The sequence below is a fragment of the Mesoplodon mirus genome (assembly GCF_964341445.2).
Source record: "Mesoplodon mirus genome assembly, chromosome: 9".
Lineage (NCBI taxonomy): Eukaryota > Metazoa > Chordata > Mammalia > Artiodactyla > Ziphiidae > Mesoplodon > Mesoplodon mirus.
Genome location: NC_138985.1, coordinates 70,231,902 through 70,244,721, shown reverse-complemented (window position 1 = coordinate 70,244,721; position 12,820 = coordinate 70,231,902). Strand labels below are relative to the sequence as shown.

The 12,820-nt window shown below is 37.2% G+C and overlaps 1 protein-coding gene across 1 annotated transcript; it reads left to right on the top strand.

Annotated features, from left to right (window-relative positions):
• Nucleotides 1–11,040: 11,040 nt before the first annotated feature.
• NEUROD6 (neuronal differentiation 6) lies at nucleotides 11,041–12,054 on the top strand (the record flags this gene model as incomplete). Its single annotated transcript, XM_082632511.1, has 1 exon — nucleotides 11,041–12,054. The coding sequence occupies one exon, from the start codon at nucleotides 11,041–11,043 to the stop codon at nucleotides 12,052–12,054; it is 1,014 nt and encodes a 337-aa protein (XP_082488637.1).
• Nucleotides 12,055–12,820: the final 766 nt, after the last annotated feature.

Below are 12,820 nucleotides of genomic sequence, written 5' to 3'. Positions count from 1 at the left end.
AGAGCCTCATGCTTTCCAAAGGATTTTTTCCTGCTTAAGGAATTATATAATCTACAATTTAACTTATGGTATGTGAGGCATGAAGCTGTCACTGACTTATTACCTTATTGCTTAGCCATGGTGTTAATGAAGAAAAGATTACAGCTTTGATTGACAGATGGGCCTCATTGCTCTAAGGTGAGCAGCCAAATGTGCTATGACTACAATTGATCAATTCAATTCTACTATCAATATTGATTGAGTCCCTACTAAGTACAAATCAGCGTGTGTGTGACGTAGGGGCTGCAAAACAGAATGAAACAAACAGAAATCCGAGACAGTTTTTGTCCTCACGATCTAGCTGGGGAGACAGATGCATTCACAAATAGCTCCACTACAAAGTAAATTATGCTACGCACAATAATAGAACTACGAAGTGTAGTGGGAAGTCAGAGGAGAAAGATGAATTCCAACCCATGAGGATGTGAATGGATCGCCATGAATTTATTACCACCCCAGGAACAACAACTTACCACATATGTTATAATAACAGTGGGTTCGGGTTGCTATTTTAAAACACAAATGAAAACTATACTGTAATTAGATGAGATTTGCCAGCCAAACAGAGCAAACCAACCAGAAGTCTAAAATATAAGAAGACAAATAATGACTTGGGCTTTTTCATTTTTTGTAGGATTAGTTCGCTACTTATTCTATTGCTATAGGCGTAAACAACGATTTTCTTTTTTTAGTGTGATCTAGGGGTTATAAGTTCTACCTGCATATGGCAGATCTCGGGACAAATATATGTGGTCTCTGGGGGGGTGACTGGATTGTGCCTGTGTGCGTTTGAATCCGTGGCATTAGCAAAGTTAGCCTTTTAATCTAATGCTTTAGTTTCCAAAGTCATCTCATGGCCTTATATCTGCAAGCATGTAAACATTAGTACTAAAATGCTTTCTGTCTGTTTATCGTCTGGGTGTGTAGTGTATTCCTTCCATCAAAGCCACTAAGAAATTCAAAAGTAGGTGGAGACAAAGTGCAAAGTCTTCAGTGTTTCTATAGGAAAGAAATGGAGTATTCATAGCAGAGAAGCTCAAGTTCCTTAAATATTTGCAGCCTGGCTCTACCTTCCCTCGGATGGTATGTGTCTTTAACATTTTGCTATATTTCCTGGCCCAAGGAGATAAATTTGTAAGCAAAAGGATATAACATTTTCAAAATAATTGATTTCATTGACAACATAATATGTGCTCTCCATCTATAACCCGAATGCTTTAAAAACCAGAGGACATTGCCAGAGACGTGAGCGTTTCCTTCACAAAGAGTTGAGGAATTATTTCACATAAATGCCTTATTTTTAAGCTCCCCCCATTTTTATTTTAAAATAATCCAGCAAATAATAATGCAAGACTTACTATGTGCCAGCTAATATTATAGCCATGTACATCCAATGACCTGTGAGATAAGAATATATTTATCCCCATTTGACGGATGGAAAACCTGAAGCGTAGGACCTTACTCAGAGTCAACCAGCAAGAAAGTGTTAGAACCAGGGGTTCTGGTTCCCGATACCACATACTGATCTGCTTATGCTTTAGCTACTATACTGGTCTGCTTATGTATATAATCCTCACAGCTGTTGTAAGAATTATATAGCATATGCAGAAAAGCTGGTACAAAGAAAGTATTAAAATATTAGTCAATATTAACATGATCAAATATTAGTCAATAATTTAGCCATCATGTTTTAAAACTTAAAATCAACTAAAGTACTCTTTAAGTGCAAGTATTCTGAAATATGTCCTTGGTAAACCTTCTACATAATCTTAAATTTGCACTATCTTCCTAAAGAATATTACATAAACAAAGCAAATATTCATTTGTTTGATACTCTACGCCATAGTCTGCCCCTCATGCATCTCAATGCTTTAAGTTTGTTAGTTTCATTTCCTCAACAGGATTCTTGAGTCATTGAAGGGAAGGATTGTGTCTTCTACTGTCTTTCTCCAGTATCACAGTGGCTTGTTGCATAGGAATCACTCAGCAAATACTTGTAGATTGGTAACAGACTCTATAGCTTTGGGATAATATTATTGATCTTGTGTAATGATCTTAGAAAGTGTGTGACTATCATGTAGGTAATTACTAAAGATTAACTCTTTCTAAATGTCCTATTCTGAATTCCTCTTAAAATTATACATGCAGAATACATGTATGCATTTCTGTTGGATATATACCTAGGAATGGACTACACCTAACGTATATATGTTTACTAAATTATTTGTATTAGGATAACACTATTTATAATAGCTCCAAACTGGAAAGTATCCAAGCACCTGTCAACAACAGAATGGAGAAACAAATTATAATATAGTCATACAATTGAATATTATACAGCAATGAGAATGAACATTCTACAGTTATGTGCAACATCATGGATAAACTGCACAAACAAAATGCTGAGATAAAGAAATCAGACACCCCAAAAGTAGATACTGAATGATTCCATTTATATAATGTACAAAATGAACAAAACCAAGCAATGCTGTTAGAATTCAGGATAGTGCTCTCTCTTGGGGAAAAGTGTTGGGTACCTGGAAGGGGCAGGAATGAGGCTTTTCTCGTAATGTTCTGTTTCTTGATCACAATCTTATTACACAGATGTGTTCAATTTGTCAAAATTAATTGAGCTGTGTACTTACTGTCATGTGTGCTTTTCAGTCTTTATTATACTTCAACTGAAAATAATTCTCCAAATACTTGCAAACTCTACACAAATTCCCTACCAACAAACTCTCTTATCATAGTAAGCTCACTCTGCTTTTAATTAGAATATTGTGGACGTACTTTGTATGTTAATTCAACTCTAACTTACTTGAGAGGTGGGGCTCTTTGTTGTTTATCTTTATTTCTCCTAATAATATCTAGAGTGGTAACACACAAATGTAAGTGTTTTGTTGAAGGAATGAAAAAGAATGAAAGAATAAGTGAACAACTCAACCTTCAACTATTCCAGACAAACAGAATCTCAGTCATGACTACTGTAATCATTGTTATAGGATTATGTCATACATGGCAGTCTAGTGATCTACCTGTCTATGCACACGGCTCTAAAAGACAAATGTATATAGTAAAAACGCTTAAGTCACCGGATATATTAATAGGATAATTCTTCATTTTGTGAATAGATTCATGGTTAAGTTTTTCTACTTCATCTAATATTTATTATTTATTCAGGATTTATTTTGTACTAGAAACAGTGCTAGGCAGTTCATTGACATTTGATCATTTAATTCTTAAATCAGTAAAGTGTGAGTTGTTAAGAAACTAGGATTTGGATGCAGACAGACTTATGTCCAAATCGTGATTCTCCCACTTAAAAACTGAGCAGTTGTGGGTACATTAATTCTCTGAGCCGTGTAGTTTCATAGAGTCTACAACAGAGATAGTCACGTCTACCTTATTGCAAGGTTCCCACGAGACAATGTACAGTTGACCCTTGAACAACACAGTTGGAATTGCATGGGTACACTTACAAATTTTTTCAATAGTAAATATCACAGTACTACACCATCCACCGTTGATTGAATCCAAGGATGCGGAACCATGGATACGAAGGAATTTGTGTGTGTGGAAGGCCAACTATAAGTTATATATGGACTTTCGACTGTGAAGAGGGTTGGTACCCCTAGCACCCACCCCCAAATTATTCAAGGGTCAACTGTAAATGAGGCATTTAGCCTGGTGCTTGGCGGATTACACGTGAAAGAGTACTGTTCAGTATCATCAGGACCAGAGGTTAAGGAATTTCCCACATCTAATCCACGCCCATCCATTGATAAGTTCTGCTGACTCTATCTCCAAAATATATTTCTGGGCCTCCTCTCTCCATTTCCATTACCACCACTCTAATCCAGGCCACAGCCAGGCCCCTCTTGTTCTGTCCACTGTCATAGGGTTTGTAAATCTCTCCCTGTTTCTTCTTTTCTTCTCTCCAAAGCAGCCAGAAAGATCCTTTCAAATCTTAAATTGCCTTAAACTCTCAATGTCTTCCTTTGAAATAAATTCCAAATACTTCACCAATACACAATCTCATATGGTCTGATCCTTACTCTCACTGTGCTCTGACCCTTCTGGTCCTCCCAGAATGTTAGACATTTCACATGTACTCTTGCCTCTGTTGCTCTTCCTTCACAGCTCAGCATAAAAGATGACTCAGAAAAAGGTTCCCATGTAATCCAGTAGATCTTCCCATGATTCTCTGTAGCCATCAACATGTAAATTTCACATTTCTATGCTTACCTGTTCATTGCCTGCCCACTGTTTAGACTGTAAACTTCCCAACAATTTTGCCATGGCTGTTCTACACGCCATTGAACAGCCACCACTAACCCAGTGCCTGGAATAAATATCTTCATTCAACAAGTATGTACTTATGGCCTTTCATGAGCAGGCACTAGAACTGCAGATTAATATACACATTAAATAAGTAAATGTATTGTGTTAGCAAGTGATAATCCCTACTGAGAAAAGCAAAACTGGTGGAAGGTGGATAGAGAGGGATAGATGGGGGTAGGGGTACAGTATAAACTAGGGTGGTCAAAGGGGACCTCCCTGACAGGAGCCTTTGAGCAGAGACGAAGAATGTGAGAATAAACCATGGAAGGGGATTCCACGTAGGACTAAGTGCAACTATCCTGAGGTAGGAGCGTGCCTGAGGGTGTGAGGAAGAGCCGAGGGCCAGTGTGGCTGGAGCTGAGTGAGTGAAGGGGAGAGGAGTAGAAGGTGAGATGAGAAAGGCCAGAGGAAGCCTCTGGGCCTCTGTTAAGTTTAGGTTTTGACTGAGGGAGAGGGGAAGCCATTGAAGGTTTCCGAGCATAGAGGAATACAATCTGATTCATGTTTTAACCAGATGCTCAGGATGCTGAATTGAGGACTGTGTATGGAATGTAAGGAGTCAAGAGTGAAAGCCCAGGTGCCATTTAGGCCACGTGAAAGATGAAGGCAGTTTGGACCAGGGTAGGAGCAGTGGAATTGCCAGAAAGTGGTCAGATCCTGGATATAGTCTTAAGATAGTACTGAGAGAATTTGCAGACATTTGGTTCTAGTGTGTGAAAAAGAGGAGTCAAGAATTACTCCAAAAGAGATATTCAGTACACCTTTGTTGAATGGATGAATAAATGAATGAATGAAAAAATGAATGACACATAGCTATTAAACAGCAGGATAAGACTTAAAGCAAGGTTAGTTGGTCATCAAAATTCTTGTTGTGATTCTCAACTTTTTAAGAAACTGAGAGAAAGCCTTTCTTTAGAAAAATGTACATATATGCCAAATTTGTACATAATCTTAGGAAGGTCCAGAACCTCTTAAAATCCATCCAGGCATCCCCTGTGTGAAGAGAGCCTGCATGTCATCATACAAGCAACTAATATAAAACTTGATTTTCAAGATGCGGTTTGCATAAACTTTTGCAAAAAAAAATCTCCTTATAAAGTACCCACTCCAATCTTACAAAATGGATTCATGTAACAGGAAAAAGACAAACTGCACTTCTGTTTTCTATGTTTATAAGTAACGATTACAACATTGGAATATAGCAATAATCTTGAATTCAGCAGCATAAAAAATAGTAATCAGGGACAATAAATCATTCTTAATATTTGTAAAAGCCTAAAGGAAACTACATTTTCTTACAGTAAGATCACAAAAGTTAATAAAACACCATTTCTTTACTAATGGCTGGAAGTATATAACTCAGTCCAATAATACTGGTTTTCTCATACTGGTAGAAGTTTCCACTGGCAGATTCAGGTGACCTTATTTGATAACAAATTAGAAAATGAATTTAATAAATGCGGTTTGGTGAGTAAAATTAAAAGTATGCTTCACGGAAGAAAAGTGAGAAAAGTATTTCTGGAAAGGACTGCAGTGCTGTTTTGTGCAAAGACTAAAGTCAAAGACTGAATGTTGCAGCGTTTTGTGAGTGGCATAAACAACCATATATTTTTAAATTGCATAATAATACAATTCACTCTAGTCTTCACTCTGAAAGAAATCTAAAAAACAATCCAAATGGTGCTTTATTTCCAGATTATCTGTTTAGTCTAAGTAATGCTAGTGTAATACACATAAACAAAATATTAAGACATCTAGTTTATATTTTTAAGCCCTCTAAAGTTTCAAGGGGAATAAGGTTGTTTTGTGTCTTGTCTTACAAGTTAAATACCTTTATTTAAACCCCAAGGGCTGTTTTTCAAAGTGGGATGCTCTGCCACAGCCATAAAACTCTTTCAAGGCAATGTGGATCACAGAGTTAAAACTCTAGGGATTGACACTGGGCTAGTTCACAGGCTTCCAGGCTGCCCTGAAGCATTTGTCTAAAAGCTTTAAAAAAAAAGGCAATAGAGAAAATTGTCCAAAATCTATCTCAGGAAGTACCCTACTTCTGGGAAAAAAAACTCTGGTCCTGAGGTTTTGCTGCCTGATCCTGCCCAGGTCTACATTCTGCTGCCTTATACCCTTGGAGAGCTGAGAAAAATGCCTGTCATGTTCCAAACTGATCTCTTAAGTAATGAGGGGATTGTGAAAAAGAGAGTCAACAGAATTCCCATTTGCTAAGACACAGGTACCAACTGGAAGAACTAAAAATAACAACATTTGAGTCTTAATTTAGACTTTATGCCTCTGTTGCCTTGCAACTGAGTCAAATTATACCTAAATTTTCTCTGGGTCATTTTTATAAGTGAAATATGAACATTCACCCAGTGAAAGCAAGACAGAGGCAGGCAGATAGACATTGGGCAATTTAAAAAAATCTATTAAAAAATGTCATGGCCTCAGAAGCAAAGAACATATCAGTTCAATTAATATTAAATTGAGTTATAGATGTAAACTTTGGTGTGCAGTGATTGCCGTAAAATGAGAAATGGTGATGATACACTTCCTATACTCCAAGTATTTGTCTATAACTCACAATGTATTTCTGTTTGGAGTACTTGTGTTAACATGCTTTCTTAGCAGAGAGTAGAACAGCCGTTATGGTGTATGTTATGAATGCATATTAACAGCACAGACATTTGCATATCTGGAACTACAGTAGAAAATGCATAACGAAATTTCTTTTGAAAGACTATTGTACAAACACACTGAATCCTTGCTAAATCTTGACATAACAACTTTTTGTTTCCTCCCTTTAAAAAAAAAAAAAAACTAAGACATTCAAACAATAGATTAATACTCAGAAAACCTCAACACAGATTCTATACCCCGCCTCGCCACATCACTACCACCACCAAAGGGTTTTATTTCACGTTCAAAGGCAGAAATAGAACAGCCCCAAATGTTTTCATGGAAAAGCTGTTTCTCATTTGTCTGCACATCGCAAAGATAAAATATAAAATCTATCCTTGGGATGAGCTACGTTGGTGATAATTTTCTATTAATGTGTCACTTTATCTGTTCCTTGGATTTTGATTTTCATGTCTGTAATGCCTTTAATACAATGCAGCTTCTGGAGACTTTGCAAGTTTAGAATATGGTGCAATATGCAACATTCATGACAGGGATGGCTGCTTCGTGGCTTGTGACTCTGACACTTACGCTCCTTTACATTTAAAAAGTAAACCATTCCTGAGAACAAACAAAATTCTGCACATGGTCTTCCTATAGATATTTTCTGTGCTGATATAAAAAATGTGTGTAGTTTTTGAACCAAAAGCTATATGAAATACACTTAATGCACCCATTACCAGGACTATTCCCTTAAACAACAAATTTGAAATGCCTTTGGTGTGTCTGATTTTTTAAAAATCATGAGCTAGGCCAACCTACCCCCCCTATTTTAAGTTATGAGTTTATAGCCTTATTTTTATTTTAAATTTGCATTTTTTTACCAGACCACTGAGAGAAAAAAAATGACCCTCCTTTACTTAGCATGATTCTTCTTTTTGCCAATTTCCCCATCTTTTCTCAAACAGTCCAGGCAAAGTCAGGTAACTTTGTGGGGAGACAGAAATGAGTGGGGTATGACAGGAGAAAAATTGCATTTAGCTTGAGTCCCCTGATGCCAATTTGGAACCAAAGTGCATTAAAGCAGCAGAATTTTAAACCTTTCAAAACTGGGATTTATAAGGGGAATGCTAACACAGATTCAACAGTTACAACTCTGCCAGGGATTACTTTAATACCAAAAGCATACTGTCTCACTTTATAGAAAGAGATTACTCAGTTGTCAAACAACAAAGGTTGTGTTTGTCTATTTTTAAACTTTTATTTTTTTTTAAAGCGCCCTTTTAACTTTAGTGACAGGCAATCCTGAAATAAAATGTTCTTTTATTTCAGGGGTAGGGGGCTGGTGGTGGCAGGGGAGTAGAGAAAAGGAGAAGAAGGCGAGGTTTGCCTCTGGCTTCACAGTTCGTTTTATCTATAAGGCTTTGCCAGCTTTGCTTAACTGTTTGTACCCTGCTTTTGTTAAGAAACCAAAAGGGAAAAGTGGAAGAAAAAGATAAATATGAAATAAATCTGACAGAGAAAAACAACTGGACACTGATACAGGGATGAGAAGATATTTTAAATGATTTTGATCTAGAGGTGGAAAAATGTGAGGGGATGATTTTTAGGAGAAAGAAAAAAATCTGAAAGCTCCAAAAAATAGGAAAGCTAACCTTTGACTAAAATACTCAGCAAAATGCTAGGGAAAGACAAAAACCTAAGTGATAATTTTTATGTTCATTGTATATGAAATGAAATGAGAAGGAACAGGCCAGTGAAGGCTGTAAAGAGAGGGACAATAAGAGAGTGAAGTTGTGACTTTGGGTAGAGGACATAAGAATGTAGTTTGAAATCTTTCACAGTGGACTTGCAGTTGTCTCTGCATTTTACACAGATATACAAAGAATCTCTCTGAAAAGTTGTTGAAAGATACCAGCAAGTGTAGAAAGGGGAGCATCTGAGGATGTCTTTCACAGACCCCAGATGGAGAAACTGTTCTTTTATTCCAAATTCTTAAGAAGCACAGAAGTCTTACATGTCAATAAGAGAACACACAGACATACACCCATAAGTTACATGCCATGAAAGGAAATAAGGAGACCTTTGTTGATCCCTGTTCGCTTACACAAATCTTAGTTTGGTTAAGCATCTCAAGACCATTTTCCTGATTTCAGCTCCTTTTCACGGCTTTCTTTCCCTGGGTACCCAGGTGCACAAATGGGATGGTGATCTTTACAAAACATCAACAACAACAACAAAAAACCTCTCGCTCACACAAAAGCCCACCTTGTAAATGAATGGAATATTAACGACTACCTAATAGTTGCACCGTTGACAGGGCGAAACTGAACACTAACACAGCTATTTCTACAGATTGCCAGTGAAGCCGAAGCAGCTCGAGGAGAAACGCACCTACTGTATGTGAAAGGCTGGTGCAGATTTTTTTTCCCTATCAGTCTAACCTTCTGTGTTGATGCATGAATGCTGGTACCCACTTACAGGGATGCCAGATGATCAGTGCAGAATGAAGGTCCCAAGAGAGAGGATCACATGGTTCTCTCTGCCCTGTGACGTCACTAGCAGATGGCATGGGTACCAGCTCTGGCAGTTGGCATCAATGTCACTTTTTAGAGATCAATGAGATAGTGCAGATACACACAGATCTAGAGACTCCAGGAGACGATGCGACACTCAGCCTGAAAAGATGTGGAAGATCCAAAATGAAAACTGATTATTGAATGAAATTAAAACCTAAGGTAATATAAATAAAGATATACTTCAATTGATGCTGGCTTTGCATGCAAGTATTTAAAGATACAGTGTCACTGTCTTATAGTATTTATATGGTCTTTTGTCATCTATAACTTCTTATCATATTTCATTCTTATGATGTAATTATCACATACTTTCACGGCTATTATGTAACTGCAAGTATGTGGACATTATTAAGAGTTTGCGTGTGTGTGTTTGTGTGTGTGTGTGTGTGTTGAGGGAGCTGGAGATGGTTAAATTAAAAAGTCTCTGTTTTAACATGCTTATTTGTTTGAAGACTTTAGATGAAAATACTTGCTGCTTCGCCAAACGAAAGCCAAAATTGCATTTGAAACACAAATTATTTTCCCCTTTCATTCGGGATTCTGAATACACGTGCACAATTGCAGTCAGAATCCTTGGACCGTTCCTGTCAGATATTAGCTAGAGGGAGACTTCTGTGGCTCGCAGAACAAAAACACTACGAGAGTGTTTTTTGTCAGGATGATTTGAACAGCAGTAAACAGACAATTACACTGAGAAAAATTTAAAATAGAAAAGCAGTCTCAATATTTTTCTTGACTTAAAATAATGCCAGTGATTTTTAAAATTTATTTATAGAGTTTATCCCAAATTAGCCTAATCCTCCCCCTCGCTTTTTTTTGGTGAAGGTTGGGAAAAGAGTGCTCTTTTACATGTTTCTTTACGGATCAGAAAGAAAGCAGTTTTTAAATTGGCTCTGATTAATCTCTTTTTTAAATTTGTGTATTTCAACAGCCACTTATCTAAATTCACAGTTATATAATACAGCAAATAAAGTTAAGGCTTATTTTCTTTCTAAAAAATAAATCTCCACAAATTTGTCAGCTAATGGAGAGGTAGCATTTTTTATTTTAAAAACTGGTGACTCTTCTCATTTTGCACTCAGGGGAATTGGAATTAATGAAATTCTGCATTGCTATATCATGTTTTGCATTTGTTTGAATTTCACTGCCCTTTTCGTATATTAAAAATCAGTTTAAAATCAAAGAGAAATGGAGGTGGTGGTGGTATTACAATAAATACTTCCTGTTTTATTTTCTTTTGATAATTTGGTATAAATTAATCCTATTGCATGTGTCATTGTTTTCTTTAATAATTACTAGGCTGCACAAACTCAAAAATTTTATTTAGTGTAAAAATCAGTCTTTTTCTCATGTTTTTGTATTCTTATGATTAAGTCATTGAATATGTTTTAAATGTATAAACTTTAAAAATGAAAACACTTTAAATATTGTGCTGGCATTTTTTCAGGTAATTTAAGATTAGAGAACCATGTTAACACTACCGTTTGATGAGTCAGTTGTAATGCCAGAATCCCAGATGTGCAGAAAGTTTTCTAGAGAATGCGAGGACCAGAAGCAAATTAAGAAACCAGAAAGCTTTTCCAAACAGATTGTCCTTCGAGGAAAGAGCATCAAAAGGGCCCCTGGAGAAGAGACTGAGAAAGAAGAAGAGGAGGAAGACAGGGAAGAGGAAGATGAAAATGGGTTGCCCAGAAGGAGGGGTCTTAGGAAAAAAAAGACGACCAAGCTCCGACTGGAGAGGGTCAAGTTCAGGAGACAGGAAGCTAACGCGCGCGAGAGGAACAGGATGCACGGCCTCAACGACGCCCTGGACAATTTAAGAAAAGTGGTCCCCTGTTATTCTAAAACCCAAAAACTGTCCAAAATAGAAACTTTACGACTGGCCAAAAACTACATCTGGGCACTTTCTGAAATTCTGAGAATCGGCAAGAGACCTGATCTGCTCACGTTCGTCCAAAACTTATGCAAAGGTCTTTCCCAGCCAACTACAAACTTGGTGGCAGGCTGCTTGCAGCTCAATGCCAGGAGTTTCCTGATGGGTCAGGGTGGGGAGGCGGCACACCACACAAGGTCACCCTACTCTACCTTCTATCCGCCCTACCACAGCCCTGAGCTCACCCCTCCCCCGGGGCATGGAACTCTTGATAATTCCAAGTCCATGAAACCCTACAATTACTGCAGTGCGTATGAATCCTTCTATGAAAGCACTTCCCCTGAGTGTGCCAGCCCTCAGTTTGAGGGTCCCTTAAGTCCTCCCCCAATTAACTATAATGGGATATTTTCCCTGAAGCAAGAAGAAACCTTGGACTATGGCAAAAATTACAATTACGGCATGCATTACTGTGCAGTGCCACCCAGGGGTCCCCTTGGGCAGGGTGCCATGTTCAGGTTGCCCACCGACAGCCACTTCCCTTACGACTTACATCTGCGCAGCCAATCTCTCACCATGCAAGATGAATTAAATGCAGTTTTTCATAATTAATGAGGAAAATGAAAATAAACAGTGGTCATTCACCTCCCCCCTCTGATTAAGACAAAGCAGATGCTTGTGGGCTGAGTAATAGGCACAACTCTAGCTAAGGTGTTTATTAGTTTCTGGAGTGTGTTTCAACTATTGTGAGAATTTTCTATGTAATAATAAATCTCTTTTCCTATGAGAACTTCTTTTCCTTTCCTTTTGTCTGTAAAGCACTGTGATTCTGTTTCTACTGGAAGGATATTTTTTTCATGTTTTATTTTCTTTGAAATTCACTTAATTTGTTTGAACAAGGTATCTAAGAATATACTGTTGAATAAAGAAATGCACACAGCATAATTCAGTGTCTACTTCAGTTGTACAGTAATTATAAAAATGCATGTTATTAAAAATCAGATGAATAAAATGATGTGTTTATAAATATTAGGAATTTATATATAATGTATCTCTGAAAAATTGAACATTTTAAATATCGAGAATAACACTAAGCTGACAATGATATTGGAAGATGCATTTGAGGGTGTACAACAGTATAAAAAGCTATGCAATTTTCTTTTTATCAAGGACGAGTCTAAATGCATTCGATCGGTAACTATTCCTCTTCAAGGATTTGCAGATGGGGCAATATGATATTTGGGTAGGTGGTGTCATAATTTTGGAATAATTATATCAATCCTAAAGAAAAAATTTTCAGCACTTGTTTTGTATTGTTCAGAAGTTATCTGTACAGGTTTGTTATCACAATGTATAATTGTGGTTTTCCACCCACATT